Here is a 17,839-nt window from a genome sequence, read left to right as displayed (position 1 = left end):
TTGAGACAACATAAATGGACCTACAGGGTATTATGCTAACTGAAATACGTCAGACTGAGAAGGGGAGAAAGACAAATACCATATGATTCCACTCATAAGTGGAATCTAAACAAAACAAAACAAAACAAATTGAATAGACAAGAAAAAAGCAGACTCCAACCTGTAAATACAGAGAACAAACTGATGGTTGCCAGAGGGGAGGGAGATGGGCGGTTGGGCAGAATGGGTGTAAGTGGAGAGGAGATACACACCTCCAGTTATAGAATGAGTAGATCATGGGATAAAAGGCGCAGCACAGGAATGCAGTCAATGATGTTGTAATCGTGATGTAACGGGACTGATGGCAACTACACTTGCGGTGAACAGAGCATAATGCCTAAACTTGTCCAATCATTAAATTGTACACCAGAAACACTATGTGTTGACTATACTAAAAACAAAAAAAACAAAAAAAACAAAGACTGTGGATTTGAAACTATTCAGAATAAAGAGAAAAATGAGTTGTAGAGTTTACCCCCCAACTTTTCTTAAAGCCTGAAGCTCGGGGAGTGAATGAATAATCGTGTGCCAGAATTTGCTGAAATTACCTATTTTCTCAATTGCTCCATTCATCACTCTTATTTTATAGACGAATATGAACGACCTGCACTCAACATTGGAGACATGTTCTTTCTGTAAAGAGATGCACAAATAAGTCTTTAAAAATATTGTTAGGAAGTTTTAAATACCTCAGTGGGTGCCTTTGAAATATTGAGATGGATTCTTCTGGCAGATCGAACATTATTCAGCTAGGAGTCAGTTCCTCCTCAGACCAGCTACCTTGTGCTTCGGCATAGCACCAGCTCGCAGAATGTGACAGTTCCAGGCACCAAGCAGGAATCGGAGACATAGACCTCATGCTTTATGTAAGAGAATTAGCAGAAACTCATCTCAGTGCGCCTTCAGAAGAGGAAACTAAGCAGACAGCCTTGTTAATTTAGCATATAGACTTGGAATACAGTGCAACCTCCATCATGTCATCAAAATTCAATTAAAACATGGGTTACTGGCCAAAGAAAAGGAGCCAATTTTCTCTCTCCCTCCCTCTCTCCCCTCTCTCCCCCTTTCTTTTCCTCCCTCCCTCCCTCTCTCTCTCTCTCTGTTTGGAAGAGTTCTTGGAACATCACTGAGACCTTAATGGTTCTTTCACTATGGGAGCCAATTTAAAAGGATAGTTCGAGCATTTGAATGACCCCTAATATTAGAAATTAGAACTTGTGCAGTTACCTAATTGCTATTAATTTAAAGCATGCTGGCGCTAGCCATGGTAGGCAAGGAAGCAGCATATTTTAAGGTTTTCTTTTTAAGGACTTTTGATATAATTATAAAACTCTTTGGATCCTGCAGGATCTTCTTTTCTATGGTAGAGAATGTGCAGTGGTGATTATCCACTTAGCTCAGATCTATTCCGTGATTTTTAAAAAACGTTATTTGCTAACGTACACCAGACTTCACACAGGGAAAAGGTAAGCCCACAGGTCCTGTAACAAGATTTGCAGTGTTAAATGTAATTGGGTCTCAAATTTTAAGCAGTTAAATGTCTTAATTTGTTCTTTTCTTCCTACCATAATATAATGAGGATAAACTTTGACACACAGCAGCTCTGCAAAGAGAAGATTTCTCCTTGTTCATTGTTTCTCAAACCAATCTTCCTTCCTGAAATTTGATTTCTGAAGTGCCTTACAGTCCTTAAGCCAGGTGGCTGCAATGAGTCCACTTGGAACATTCATAATCATCTGAGATAAAAGCACATTCTAGAAGCCAGACACACTTAAGACAATCAAATGGGGTTAGTCACCAAGTAGAAATAACTCTTTTAACCTCTCGCTAATTCTGCCCGCTAGGCTACCAACTAGAGCACAGGTTGCTGAAGGGAATCACCTTGGCTCTGAAATAAATAGTATGAATCTCTGTGGGCTAAGTACGTACGTGTTGTCTTATACACACAATTCATTTTTCTGGTGCTTTGGCCCAAATATGGTCAATTGGAGATTTGCCTTGTGGCTTGAAGAAGGAAAACTGTAGTATGCTTTCCAAAGGACCCAGAAGAAGCCTGCCTACAGAGGCCTTTCAACCCTAGACTTAAGTATTTGAATATTAAGTATTATATTTTTTCCATATCGGTTAGCCTTCCAGCTCCAGTAAAGGTCAATTGAGAAAACGATATGATTCTTAGAAAATCAAAGAAATGCAATGTGGAATTTTTTGGGGGAAACCATGGATTTGGATTTGACCACACCTGGCCATGTTTTTGTTTTTCAGCAAAATTGGGCTGGCACACATGTTTTCCATTACTCGGGTAGCCTGAGGAGTAACTGCACTTCGTGCTTATGTAGGCCTCTTGTAACAAGGAGGCCCGCCACACCCTATCACTAAAGCCAACTTTCTAGAATTTTTTATGAGGTAGAAGTAACTGCGTTGACTTAAAAAGAGATGTCAAACTTTTCCCTCTTGTTTTTGTTTCCCTCTAAATGGGAAAGTCAGGAAGTTGGTGTTGAAGAAGAATAAGCAGAAGAAAGGTAAACCAATGATATTATTATTTTTTCAACAATGATATTAAAGGCAAAGACAAATAAGGAAAAACTAAAGAACCTATTAAATTTTGACCTTAAAATAAGCATAATAATATACTTTTTAAAAATCCCAAGTACTACTAGAAATGAACTTGTAAGCACCTGTGTTAATTTGAATGTGATTTTTATGGGTGCGCCAGAGCCCAATATTTCTGCCTCAGCTAGGAAGCCTCTCATTCCAAGTAACAGAAAACCAACTCACATTGGATTAAATAATAAGGGAAGTAATGGATTTCATGAAACTGCCGTGGTGTGAGTTTCAGAACTGGTTAGCTCAATGATATCATTGTTGGCTCTGTTTCTTCTACTTTTTCAGAGCTGCATCTGTCATCTGCAGTGTGGGCTTCACCCTAAGGCTGGACCCCTTGAGGTAATAGGATATCTGTCAATACAGTTCTGTCCATGTGCTTCCTTTCTCTTATCCAAAGAAAGATAGAAGGCTTTCCTCAACTATCTTACAAAAATTCTGAGATTCCTGCTGATTGAGCCATTGATTGGCTTAAGCCAAGGCCATTGGAACCAATATGCATGACAAGGGGGTGGGATTATCCTGATGGATTTTAACAATCAGATCAGAGCCTTGGAGCTGATGGAGGGGTTAATTTCACCTACACAGCATGATTGCTGTAGAATGGATGTTGGGAAGGCTACTCTGGGAGACTGAATTCAAGAGTCCCCATCTCTGGGGCGTCTGTTATAATAGGAAGTGAAGAACACAAGAGTGAGTTTAAAGTTATTAGAAATCTCAGTGTTTCTATTGAGGCCCTTTTCTGAGAGCTATTACAGAAGGAGAGACTGTGAGATTGGTTGTTCAAGAGTTTCCTCGTTTATGTTACTCAGACATTTCTTCTCTGACTCACATAAAAGTATACTGATGTGCATACTCGTTCAATTCAGAGTCAAAAATCATTCTCAAATTCTGTACAAGGGGATGAACATAAGCATCACTGAAGCTGGGAATTACCACAAATGTTTTACCAAAACAACAAAAATGTTTTATTAAATGGTTTATTAAAGAAAAAGATATTTCTTGACCTTACTCCCCCCCCCCACCTTTTTACAAAAATAAATAAGTTAGACAAGGGCAAGTGGTAAAGTCTGCCATTCAAGATTCTCCAAATAGAAAACACAATGGCATCTGTTGGATACTCTTCTGAAATACCAAACGAGATGCACCAGAAAAGAATCTGGTTTAGCGGGTCAAACAGATGACCAGGATCAGCCCCTTTCACCGGCTTCCTGACTTTCATACATTCTTTCCGTTGTCTATCAGGACAGATTGTCTAACGTTTTTTCAATACTAGCTCATGCTGGTTGTCTGTTCTCCTTAAATCTCGCTCAGGGTGGTTATACAAGTTCTAGGATGGGTTGAGGCCCATCGGCCCTCTGGACAGGGTGCAGTGCTTGAGATCCTTGGATACTAGTGTTCAAGGTCTTCCTCCTGAGTGCGGGGTGAAGGGAAGAGGGAGAAGGACATGTTAGAAAGGGAAATTACTCTTTCCTTCAGTATTCAGTCTCTTGATGTGTCACAAATGTTGTATTTGAGGAATTATTATTCCTGCACTGAGAAATAAATCCTTCAGTCATATTCTTGACAGAGTTCCTAATGAAAGCACTACTTTCCACTGGAACTCTCTTAGCAGAAGTCAGCCCTTGGATAAAAAGTGCTAATGAATTCCAGCCATTCCCACAGCGGCCCTGGCTCTTCCCTCCCATCAGCCTTCACTTCCTACTTTCATAAGTTCCAGACCCAAGTATCCCTGTTGGATTTATTGTTGCCATTCTTGAGGCTGGACATTAAGAATTACAAAATGGTCTAAGAGTTAAAAAAAACATGTCTGCCTATTATCAAGGCACTTGCATGATTTCCCAAACGTATTAATCGTTCCGTTAATGTTTCCCCAAGTGTAGTCTGTGGAACCCAAGTGTCAGAAGATTTTTTGAGAAGAGTCTGGAATAGCATTTCCTGATGAAATACATTTAGGAAAATGTGAATTTAACACATTTAAATGGGCTACTACAGAACTGTTTGGGCCTTTAATTTGTATTCTACACCTCCAAGACAAAGGATATGCAGTATTTTTCACACATGTTTGACCATGGAATTCTTTCCTTGAAGAGTATTTTGTATCATACGTCTGAGGAACACACTTTGGGAAACGCTCCTCCACGTCAAATCACCATGTTTTCTAGGACTCTCTTAATCTGCTCGTCTATCGTCAGCCTTTGTTATTAGCTGTTCCTAGGCTCCTGTTCCATGACAGAACCCAGTCAGAAATGCTTTGGCATTTTTTTTTCAAGGACTAGCAGGATAGAAAAAGGCTCTCGAGCTATTTTCTCAAGGAGAGCAGATCTGATTCAGAATCAGAAGCCTCTGATTCATCCTAATTGTCGTATTTCTGAGGGCAGAGGACATTTGCCATTAACCTCTACCTGGATCCTTCTTCCTATCTTAAAGTACATTCTGTTATGCAAATACGAGGTCATAATAAACTTGGAAAGTGGTAACACTGTGGTTTTAGACAACTGACGTAAGTTTTATGGAAGCGGTTTTTGCAACCCACTTTGAGGGCGAGGGGGAATGCTGCACACGTAAACTGCAAATGGAGATGAGGCTCTGGTGTCGGCTACAAGTTCACGTTAAGATCCGAGTCAGCCCCAGGGGGATAGATCTCTAATTACTGCACGAAGGGGCAGCAGCTGAAAAGCTCGCAGGCCACTCCCAGAACAGTAACATGGCCCCACGATGGCGAGGCTCTGCCAGGACCAAATACCAAGATGAATTCTCTCTTTGTTTAAGCCGAGACTACATTTCATTGTAGAATTTTGTAATTGAATAAATTCTAATAAACTGTCTTATCTGGTGTGGATTTAGAAGAAGGCTTTCTTTCTATATTTTGTAATGTTCCTATTTTTTCATATTATAAAAGCAATGGATGGTCAGGGTGGGCAAAACACACAAAAGCATGCAGATAGAATAAAAACCACCCATTCTCTCACTAATCAGAAATAACTGCTATCAGTATTTTGGTTTATGTATTTCAATATTTTATTTCCTTTTGAGTTGGTACATATTTATTTTGCACAATGGTTTGCAAATATTTCTGCACTCTTTGTGGCCCTAATGATGTAGGCTAGAGTTTATTTTGGGGGTAGACTCTCTTTCCTTCGAAGAGCTCTACTGATAAGCCTGTCTAGCCATAGAGATACAAGTTCAGCCAGAGTTCTTTTCATACTGTAGCCCTGAATGATGGTAGAGTAGTTTTATTGCTGTAGCGTGTGGTATATTACTACCAACACTGGGTAATACCAATGCTAATGGAAACTGTGAACATTTTTTATATGCTAGAATATGTCCTATGTTAAATACATTTTCCGATTCAATTCTCACAATAACACTCTGTGGTATGTTCTATTATGCCTCATGTCTAACGCACAGAGGGGATAAACAACTTGCCCAAGGTCACAGGTAGTTAGCGGTAGAGCCGGACTCTGAACCTGGACATTCCAACTCCAGGTCTGTGCTCCTTCTTTAGGTTGAGATGTTAACTGAGCCATTTGGTAAGGTAAAGGCTGCTTTCATTGTGGACTGAGGGTAGCCCTAAGAAATCATCATGCTAACGGCTGACGTGGTCCGGTTCCTCTGGCACGTTCGTATATAAGGGCGCACTCCAAGGGGCAGGAATGGGGAGGGAGGGGAAGAGAGATAGAATGAAAGAGCAAACTCTCGTTGAGTGTGTCTTTCATGCCACAGCTGGCCAGAGGCCACAGCTAAGGAGGAGGAAAAGACATGGCGCCCTGTGAACAGGTGTGGCCAATGGATTGAAAGAGCAATGACACATGAATTGTAATTTGGTGTTTTTCTTTCTTACCTTGTAATTTGGCCATGCTAATCCTTAAGCCATATTTAAGTCGATTAGACCACAAGGAGTCCTCTGTTAGCTGGTGTCTGAAGAATAAAGAAGAGATGGGTTGTGTCCATGTTTGGGGCTTAAGTGTCAAAAGAATGACGAAATAGGGAAAAGGGCCTGAAGAAGAAGCCAGTGGCAGCCGTGGAAGGCTGGAAGGTGGAAAACCACAATCGGGACACGCTGAAGGTCCTCACAAGTAACTGAAGGGAGGACCAGACTTCCCAGAGCCCTGTAGGATGGGGCATGGATTTATATTTGGATATTATGGGGAACTCAATCCTGTAAATCTTGAAAACTGGGGACACTTGGGTTACATATAGAATACAAAACATATGATACATAATTTATTTTACTTATAAAACTTGAAACTTGAATCATAATATGTATCATTTGAGATCATGGCTTTTTATTGTAGTATTTTAGTGTCAGTATTTTTTTTAAAGATTTATTATTATTTGAGAGAGAGAGAAAGAGAATGAGTGGGGGAGGGGCAGAGGGAGAGAAAGAATCTCAAGCAGACTCCCCACTGAATGTGGAGCCTGACAGGGGGCTCGATCTCATGACTCTGAGATCATGACTTGAGCCGAAATCATCAGTGGGATGCTTAACCGACTGAGCCACCCAGGCGCTCCTTTAGTGTCAGTATTTTAACAATTTAAATTACATGTTTTTGAAAATGCAATTTTTCAATGGTAGAATGTTATTATAATGATGTACCATAATTTTCACAGCTATTTCCCTATTGCTAGATATGTAGAATGTTTTCTAATTGTTTTGCCAATATAAATAACAATGTGATTTTAGTATAGAAGTACAAAAGCACAGGGAATATAGTTAATAATTTTGTAATAACATTAAATGGAGACAGATGGTGACTACACTTATCGTGGGATGCACTGAATAATATATAGAATTGTCAAATCACATGCTGTACACCTGAAACTAATAGAGCATTTTATGTCAACTATACTTCATTAATGAGTATTTAAAATAAATAAAATTTAAAAAGGAAATACTTTGGAAAATAATAATGTGAGACAAGGATACTCATTATCAGCATTTACTAGTCATCTTAGCAATACAATAACACATGGAAAATGAAGATGTAATTGAAAAGAGACAAAATAATCTTTTTTTTTTTGTAGGTAATAACTGACTACATAGAAGATGCCTGAGAAATGATAAACAATGTGTTACAACTAATAAGAGAGTCCCACAAAGTTGCTGGTCCAAGAGGACCATATAAAAAGGTGATATTTTGGTACACTAACAAAACCAAGTAGAAAATTATAGTCTCTAAGTTCAATTTTGATCAAAATTCCAAGAGGCAATTTAGAGAAAATTTACAGTTTACCGTAAAATTTATACGGAGGAGTAAAGTCCAAAAATGACCAAGACAATTTTAAGAAAGGAAGGAAATTTACCCTTCAATATCTCAAGGCTTAATCTAAAAACACACTAATTAAGGAGTGCGATATTGGTGTAGGGATAGACAAATAGACCAAACGGAATGGAAAAATGTCCCCAAACAGCCTCTCAGACTTATGCAAAACAGCCTCTCACAGAAGTGACATTACAAGTCAGCAGAACAAAGGATGAGTTATTTTGTAAGTGGTTCTGGGAAAATAGACTATCCAAAAGGAAAAAATATTAGACCCTACTTTACTTAAGATCCAAATGTGAAATTCAAAACTTTAAAAAATTTTAAGAGTAGGTAGCAGAATATCTTTAGAGAATTGGAGTAGTGAAGGATTTCTTTTTTTTTTTTTTTTTAAGATTTTGTTTTTATTTTATTTGACACACAGAGAGAGAGAGAGGGCACAAGCAGGGGTAGTGGGAGAAGGAGAAACAGGCTCCCCGCTTAGAAGGGAGCCTGACGCAGGGCTCGATCCTGGGACCCCGGGACCATGACCCCAACCGAAGGCAGACGTTTCACCGACGGAGCCATGCAGGCACCCGGGATAGTGAAGGATTTCTGAAATGGGACTCAGGAAGCACAAAACACGGACAAATATTCATATATTTACTATGTCGAATTAAGAATTGACTGTTGAAAGACAGGATAAAATTCTCAGGACAAGCCACAGATGGAGAGAAACATCTGCAATGCATGTGATTGATTAAGGAGTAGGATCTAGAATCTTCACAAAATCCCTAAAAAGTAATTTAAAAAAAGCAATTAAATAGGAAAACTGGCAAAGAAATGAACGGGCAACTCACTGAAGTGAAACTGAACCATTTAGTAAAGATGTGAAACTATCCTCCGTTCTACCAGCAGTCGGGGGAATGCTAATCAGAACGCTGAAGCACCATTTTCCTTCCACCAGACAGGCGGAAATGAAGAAACCTGACATAGCAAGTTTGGGGTATGATGCGGGAACGGATCTTCCACACACTGTTATCAGGTTACTAGAAACAATCATTTTAAAAAGCAGTTTGGTGGGGGGCGCCTGGGTGGCTCAGGCAGGTGAGCATCCGACTCTTGATTTCAGCTCAGGTCATGATCTCGGGGTCCTGGGATCGAGCCCCCCCCCCCCATGCTCAGCAGGGAGTCTGCTTCAGGATTCTCTCTCTCCTCTCCCTCTGCCCCTCTCCCCACTTGCTTGCGCATGCTCTCTCTAAAAAAATAAATCTAAAAAAAGCACAGCAGTTTGGTAATATCCAGCAAGGCTGAAGGTACTCAAATCAGGCTACGAGTGATCCAAAACAAAAAGGCAACAAAGTTGATACTCCCAGTGCGCGCTCCTTGACAGCGTTCCCCCACCTGACCCCAAATCCTGATTTTTGTATTATTCCTTTGCTTTGCTTTACTTTTATCACGTATTATGTACCTCTCAGGAGACCATAATGCTTAGTTTTCTATTGTCTTTGGACATCATGTCAATGGTGTCACAATGTATGTCATATGGGGCATCCGTTATTTTTAGTATATGTGCTGCCGAATTGAGCACATGGCAGCTTGTTATTTTAACCTCTTATTTTTCCTGAGATTCATCCAAATGTATGTGTACCGTTTGTAGTCGTCTCCTTTTTCACTGCTCAAGTGAGATGGCATAATTTATATCCAAACAGTGTTGTGAGGGGCATTCTTGAACATGCCTCATGGAAGACATTTGGGAGAGTTTTCGAGTTTCTCTAGAGTTTAGGCGAAGGTAGTCATGCTTTGGAAGTGAAATTGCTACATTAAGGGGTTGAGCTTCATCAGTTTTGTTAAGGTAATGCAGAATTATTTACCAATAATTTAAAAAAAATCTATTTCACACCCCGTCTACAGTCTGGCAACCACCATTTTGTTCTCTGTATTTAAGAGTGGGGTGTTTTTATGTTTGTCTCTTTTTTCTTTTTTTTGTTCATTTGTTTTGTTTCTTAAATTCCATATAGGAGTGAAATCATATGGTATTTGTTTTTCTCTGGCTGACTTACTTCACATTAGGTCCATCCGTGTTGCTGCAAATGACAAGTTGTCATTCTTTTATATGGCTGGGTAATAGTCCTCTGTGTGTGTGTGCGTGTGTGTGTATAAAGCACATCTTCTTTATCCATTTATCTATCAATGGATGCTTGGGTTGCGTCTATATCTTGGCTATTATAAATAATACTGCAATAAACATAGGGGTCAATGTATTTTTTTTGAATTAGTGTTTTGGATTGTTTTGTTTTTTTATTTTGTTGTTGTTTTGTTTGTTTTTGGATAAAAATCCAGTAGTGGAATTACTACTAGTAATTAGTTCTAGTGGTAGTTCTATTTTCAATTTTTTTTGAGGAATTTCCATACTCTTTTCTATAGTGGCTGCGCCAATTTGCATTCCCACCAACAGTGCATGAGGGTTTCCTTTTTTCCACATCCTCACCAACACTTGTTTCTCAGTGTTTTTTATTTTCACCATCCCGACAGGTGTGAGCCGATATCTCACTGTGGTTTTGATTTGCATTTTCCTAATGAGTGATGTTGAGTGTCTTTTCATGGGTCTGTTGGCCATCTGCATGTCTTCTTTGGAAAAATGCTTACTCAGGTTCTCCAGCCATTTTAAAATCAGATTAGTTGTTTTTTTGGTGTTGAGTTATGTAAGTTCTTTATATATTTTGTATACCAACCTCTTACCAACATATTTTTATCAGCAGTGTTTGAGTTCCCATTGCTTCATATCTTTGCTTGGTGTCATCAAAGCTTTAAATTTTTATCAATTCGGTGGGCATAAAATAACATCTCATAATGGTTTTAATTTGCATTCTCAATGAAATTGAATATATTTTTGCTTTTTTTGCTGTTCATATTTTCTATGATATCACTCTTCATGCTTTTTGTCCCTTTTTATTGACCTGTTCGTATTTTTCTTATTGATTGAAGTTCCTTATACAGTTTGGATACTAACTCTTTGTTGGTTGTACCTGTGAGAAAACTTCTCTTGGTTTGTAACCTTTTAAAAACTTTCTTTTTGTGATATGGTAGTTTTTAGTTTTTAATATAATTGAATGACTTTCTATTTTGGGGTGTAGGGAAGGTCTTATCTTATCTTACTGTTGTTTTAATTTACATTTCTTGGATCACCAGTACAGTTGAACATTTTTTTTCATGTTTACTGGCCATTTATATTTCTTTTCTGTCCAGCTTTTTTATGTCCTTTTGCCCATTTTCTATTGATTTGCAAAGGACTTCATATGTTGAGGATATTAACCATTTGGCTTATTTGGTGGGAATATTTCGCCCAGTCTTTCACCAATTTTAACTTTTGCCTAAAATTCCGTTTATTATGTATTCAAACATATTAACCTATCATTCTTTCTTTTCCTGTTGGTTTTTGTTTTCTTTCACTTAACACTTAAATTCACCTGGAATTAATTTTATTGTGAAGAGGTGACGTTAACTGTTCCTCCTTTATCCACTGATTTGTGATACCATTACTATTCTGCACTAAAATTTTTATGTTTATTTGGGTCTATTTCTGGGCCATACACTTTGCTCTGTTAATATAATTAGTTTATTAATTCTTGCCCACAATATGTACTTGCTTATTGTTATTTTTATAGTAAATTTTACTGTTTGGTAAGGCAAATTGATTCTTCCTTCTTTTCAAACTTTCTTGGATCATCTCAGAATAGGTATTCTGCATTTAGCTAATCAAATACTCCACTCATTTCCCACAGTGTTATATAAACAAGGTGTAGCTTCTCAGTCTTCAAAGTATTAGAAGACATGAAATATTATCATCAGAACTGTTCCTGGATTCAGGAGGAACTGCCGAATGCTCCAGGATCAGAGCTCAGAATAGTAATTAACGCTGGCTCATAGCGAGTGGGAGCGTAGTGCTTGATAAAATGTTCATGGGGCTTCCTAGAGTTATCCTTCAGTCACTTTCCAGACACAGTATTTTCTAAACCAATGGGGCCCACTGAAATAATTCTCTGGCTCCTTGGTGGACAATAAAGAAAACAGGTTTTCACGGATAATGTCATTATTCCTGCTGGAAAAATGAAATGCCTTGATTTAATGTTGTCAGTGAACCAGTTAGCAGTGAAATGATATTGTGACATAGGAATCACTGTGCTGTGTCCTCAGGGTCATCTCCCCATTGGAGTGGTTAGAAAGAGGCCCTTCCTTTGTTCAGGTCATTGCTGTTGAGTTTGAGAAAGTGGAGGTCCCACCGTAAGACAAAGGTGGGCTGGACAAATGTGTTATCAGGCAGGCTACTTTTTCCCAGCTCTGGAGACCAGATCTGGGGAGGGTAGAGAGGCTTTGGAGTGTCGTGTGTCAGGGCCAGGGTCACTGGGGCTCTGGCCAGGAGTGTGGTTGGCTGGTGAGATTCTAGCATCCATTCCAGCAAACGTGAAGATGCCCAAAGTCACATCACAAAGGCCAGCTCTCTTCTCTCTACTCAGAGAAAGAAATCAAACCCAAGGGGGCAAAAATGGAATTCTAAGTCCATTTGAGAATTTTACAAGCATACATTTACTATAAAAAGAATGTTCTGCTCTCCCTTTGAGTGTAGATTAAATTCTGCCAAATTCCAGCTGTGCTCAGAGAGTCCTCCTAGTTGGTCTCATGTGAGGTCCCAGACACAAGAGCCAGGCGCAATTGAACAGGAGGTTAACCTAGTCACCCCTGATTGGAGACGGTTGGTGAAATACACAATTATGTAAAATCTTAAACTCCTTCAGAGTAAGTCACTTATCCGTCTTATACCTCCATTTCTCATCTATAGAATAGGGAGGTGTATATATACATGCCCCAAATGCTTTTTTTAAAAAAGATTTTGTCAGAGAGAGAGCCTGAGAGAATACAAGCACGGGGTGCAGTGGGCAGAGGGAGAAGCAGACTCCCCGCTGAGCAGGGAGCCTGATGCAGGACTCGATCCCAGAACCCTGGGATCATGACCTGAGCCAAAGGCAGATGCTTAGCTGATCGAGCCACCCAGGCGTCCCCCAAAATGCTTTTTGATAAATGAAACAATGTGGCACAACTACGTCTGATGAAACGATGCTCAAGAGGGTTAGGAAAAGTTCTACTTTGTTACGTGTGCACATTTTCCTGTCCTTTTGAGTCGCTCAGAAGAAAAGAGGAAACTATTAAGGGGAAGGGCATGGTTTGGCAAAACACTGAACACGGGTGCTTCTAAAATAGCAATCTTTGGTGACGATACACAGATAATGTTGCCCGAAAGTGTTATGAATCGTAGCAATACAACTCGCTGATTGGTGGCTCTTGGAGCTTCTTTCTCGGGATGACCCAAGACACTCCAAAAGTAAGTATTTTCCTTAGCCATTGCTCGATATGTTTGTCAAAGGAAATGCTGCTTAGGGGAGATCGTGAGCAGCAGCTGATAGAAAAGCCGAGAGAAGATTTAACTGTAGGTTACAAACAGGTGGCCTGAGAACAAACTTGGACTTGCCCATGTGTTTTGTGGAGCCTCACAAGTTGGGTTGGCACATGTCGGGAAATGTTTTGAATTGTCAACATTTAAGAGGCTGGGGATTTCATATGAAAACAATTGCTTGGAGTCAGGTAGCCGCTTCTCTCTTTAGACAGAAGTGTTCATCTGTCGTTTTGCTATAGTCTACACCACTCTATTACCCACTTGTGGTTCCTACTTACAGTGCTTAACTGGTCCCTCCAGTCACTGGAGTTTGTAATCCCTGACTTAGATAAGGCCAAAGATTGGGGAGGGATCCTTTGTGATCTAAATTAGGACCCTTAAGAAGACGTCCTTAGGTCTTGAAGAAAGTCGGTGGAAAGCAAGCTAGTTCAGCGTATCTGAGGTCGAATGTTACTCTTTTGGTAAAGACATTCTCTAGAGAGCACATGCTGTGCTTACAATCTTCTCTTTGTTCTGAAATGCACTGTAGTTGAACGGACTCTCATAAGCAACGATGGATATATGCCACCCCTCTGAGAGCTACGCAAACTCTCTTAGGCAAGGGAAAGAAGTCACTAATCTATGGAAACCATAGCAACTACCAGCTGCCTACCACACTTGGCAAAAAGAATCAGTGGGCGCCTGGGTGGCTCAGTTGGTTGAGCGTCTGCCTTCAGCTCGAGTCATGATCCCAGGGTGCTGGGATCGAGCCCCACATCGGGCTCCCTGTTCAGTGGAGAGTCTGCGTCTCCCTCTCCCTCTGCCTCTGCTGCTCTCCCTGCTTGTGCTCTCTCTGTCAAATAAATAAATAAAATCTTACATATAGAAAAAAGAATCAGAATACAAATTGTGGTGGCAATTAGAACACCACATCTTAGAGCGATGGGAGCTTTCACAGAATTTGCCTGCTATTACCACCACCGCTTACAAATCTGGGACAAAGGGCCAGGCAAGGAATATGTGTATTTTGGAAAGTTCACAGCATCAGCAGGAAGCCTCTGTTTTGTAGCACATTTCCTGGTTCAACAATGGGGAAAAAAGCCCTCAGTGAAATGACTATACATATACAGTGAGAGGGAACATTGGAGAAGCACTAAGGACAGTGGCAGAATCTAGTGACTTCAAGGGCTTGGCTTGGTTCTCTCTGGGCAGTGCTAGAAATGCACCAGCATTTGGGTGTTTCAGACAATTTCCATTGGCATTTGCCGGGTCCCTCCTGGTGATCGTGTATCTCATTTCAAGGAGTCTGAATCCTTCAGTGGAAGGCAATTCCTCAGTGACTCCTACAACCAGCTGCTAAGTTTGATTGGCCTTAAACAGTTGACCTCAAAACTGCATCAAGATGCATATGCAAATACGCTTCATTGCCATCATCTGATTACATAACCCCGAAAGCTACAAGAGAGAGCTTGATTCTCTCCTCCCCAAGTAAGCAAGCTGACCCCTCCACCCTGCCCCCCCAATTAATGGAATACAAAGTTGATTTGAGTATTTTATTTATAAATGTACATTTACTATAAAAGCTGTTGCATTTTAGACCAACTTTTAATTTTTTTTTTTTTTTTTACTATTTCTCAGAGGCATTTTAGAATAAATATTTTAAATGAAGGTTAGTATAACTGATATAGAACATTGGCCCACCCAGAACAGTAACATCTTTTGGACGGACTCACGTATGAGGTGGATCATTTCAGTTTGTTAAGTCTTACACTGGGTATAGATAACTATAATATGTATTGCATTAATAACACTACATAGAAAGAATGAGGAAATGGCATGAAAGTTTGCTAGTGAAAAACAAAGAGTTACCCATTTTTTCTTAAGAAAGAGAAAGGACTAGCTTTTGGAGTATTAGGGGGAAAAATCAGGTATATTTCCTCAGGAAAAATAAATCACTCACTTGCCTCATCTGTTTTTTAAACAAACGCATTTCCATCGTAGCTCCACAGAGCAGGGCATTTTTTTTCCCTGGGATCTCAAAGATTATTTGAAAAGAAATAGATCATACTCATTATGCTGCCTTGGAAAAAACAAGATCTAGGCGGCCCGAGCTGCCATGTAACAGACTCCAAATGAAATATAAATCAAATATAAATAGAAACAGTTGGCAATTAGAATTTAGAAAATGTTGGAGATTATTCTGTGCTGGTGACTATTGTTCATTATGGGAAAGCACATTTCGCAGTTGGAGAATGGGGCTTTATTTTTCTTGACTCGATTCAGGCTTCAATACATGTACAATGAGTCTCACTAAGAAATATGTATAAATGGGTTTGTGAAACCAGAAGAGAATGTGCAATATTCATATAATCCTTCCATAACAGATGGAGTTCCACACGTAAAAAGTATTCTAGAAAAATCGGTTATGAATCATCATATTGTACATGTTTTGTGCATTATTTGTGGGAAAGTACTCTGCTAATATCATGCAAAGTGTAAACATCCACATTATCAAAATATTTAATAAAACATGCAGGTGGTTAATCAAAATATTGAACTTAATCTGTACATTTTCAAAACTTTTTACTTTTTTAATTTTTTTTCTATTTTTCTTTTTTTTTTCTTTTTTCTTTTTTTTCCTGTAAAACAGCAAACACCTCCATGAGAAGTCTTGGTGACTTGGAAGTGACTTCATCTCTCTTCAATGTACTGCATCCATAATTCATCACTGACTATGTGCAACAGCTTCGCATTTTCTAAGGCACAATTTTTTAATGAAATGATGTGTAAATTTCAATCTAACAACAGCTCATCCAAATGACAAAATGGTCAAAACACCTCCAGCGGCTGAGGAAATTTCTGCACTTACATGGAACCCGCATGCAGAGAACAGTCTAGCATGTAAATAAATAATTGCTAGCCATAATCAGTAAGACACGGAAAAAATTATTGCTTACATAAACAGAAAACATCTACTTGATCTCCTTTTATGACTACATTAACCTATTAGGAGTATATCCATAGTCTACATTCATGAAATGTCATCTTCACTTATTTGCCATCATTTTAAGGCAGAATAAATAGTTCCCCTTTCCCCAGTCTTCAAGAAAACAGCCTGGAGATCTAAAATGTGATACTTTTTTAGTAACTTGAGTCCTTTCTTGGCCAGTGGAAACTCATCACACAGGGCAGACAGTCAACCAGCTCTCCACAAGAGCTCCTCTCTCAACTTCTCCATGAGCAAGGTCCGGAAGTGCCGACCGTGCAGAGAGTAGGTGACACAGGAGAATGGGAGACAGCAGGTGTCCACTGCAGTGGGCCGGGCGCATGTGAGCTGGAGGTTCTTGCTGATCGCACATCAGTGGCTCATCACGACCTATGTCATTGGATTCTAGGAGGAGGGTCTTAATGCTTTGCTTTAGGCACCTGTGCTTCGGGCCCTCAAGGAGAACTTGCAGGCGAGGGTGAGCCCTGGTCACACCTCATGATGGACTGATCTTGATGAAAGCTTCCATAGGCCTCGTACAGAGTCTCTTATTCAATCTACAGCCTGACGAGAAGCAAGCCACAAAGCCCTCACGGCTATCACTGACCCACTGCTCCTCTGGAGATTAAACTTCCTCCCAGATTTTGGTAATAACTTTGGAGACGATGACTGAAATATTTCCCTACAGTTTCTTCCTACCCTTGGGCAACGTCCCCCAGTGTAAGTCTAGCTGATACTGCAAGGCTTCGCTTTATTTGATGGACCAGCCTCTATGAATGACAGAACTTCCAAAGCACACAAAATCTAATCCTAACGGTGTAATAATTTATTGGTATGACTTCTACCTCCAACGGTAAGTAACAAATGTCTCGGGATTACAGTATATATTATCAGACTAGCGTCTTTGCGTTAAAAACAAGTCATAGCTCAGAGCTTGATGATGTGATTTTTAGTTTCTGAAATGCAGGAATTGTAGGCTTCTGTCTTAGAAGACCACATATCTCAAATTGGCATGTCTTGCACTATCTGCAGCTCAATTCTGTAAACATGAAGTGTTTAATTCCTAGAAATACTAAAACAAAACAGGTTTATTGCATCATTCATTTCATGGACTCGCAGAGAAGGGAATAGCACATTTGGAACCATAAGCCTGTTGGCCGCTGAGACCTTTTTGTGAACTACAGGATCACGACACTTCCGTATTCTTTTGTATGTACTGTGCAAATGCAAAACCAAACCAAACAAAAATCAAAACCGAAACGAAAACCGGGAAGAACCCCAATGCTATGCTACAGAAGAACAGAGAGCATCTCTTAGAACAGCCTTTCTGAAATTAGATAAATGCCAAGAAGCCCCTGCACTTGGGATTTGGTTAAACGGTCGCCAGGGGACACCCTCAAGAAAGAAATGGTGAGTGATCTGGAAGCTTGACAACCACGTCACAATGTTGTGGGCTGGCCAGCACCTGTGACAAAGAACACGGGGTAACATTTGGTTAAAGGACTCGACACCTCTTGCCTCAGAGCATTTACACATCGG

The 17,839-nt window shown here is 39.8% G+C and overlaps 1 protein-coding gene across 32 annotated transcripts in view; it reads right to left on the bottom strand.

Annotated features, from left to right (window-relative positions):
- Positions 1–14,853: 14,853 nt before the first annotated feature.
- Positions 14,854–17,839, bottom strand: part of LIMCH1 (LIM and calponin homology domains 1) — a 320,176-nt gene continuing 317,190 nt past the window's right edge. For all 32 annotated transcript variants that reach the window (XM_026508806.4, XM_048212070.2, XM_048212069.2 and 29 more), the window contains one exon: positions 14,854–17,765. In XM_026508806.4, the coding sequence (XP_026364591.3) occupies positions 17,740–17,765 (26 nt within the window). In that variant the 3' untranslated portion in view covers positions 14,854–17,739. The remainder of the gene's footprint in view (positions 17,766–17,839) is intronic.

The sequence above is a fragment of the Ursus arctos genome, unplaced genomic scaffold (genome assembly GCF_023065955.2).
Source record: "Ursus arctos isolate Adak ecotype North America unplaced genomic scaffold, UrsArc2.0 scaffold_9, whole genome shotgun sequence".
NCBI lineage: Eukaryota > Metazoa > Chordata > Mammalia > Carnivora > Ursidae > Ursus > Ursus arctos.
The sequence above is the reverse complement of the archived record's forward strand: the minus strand, read 5'-3'. Positions and strand labels throughout refer to the sequence as shown.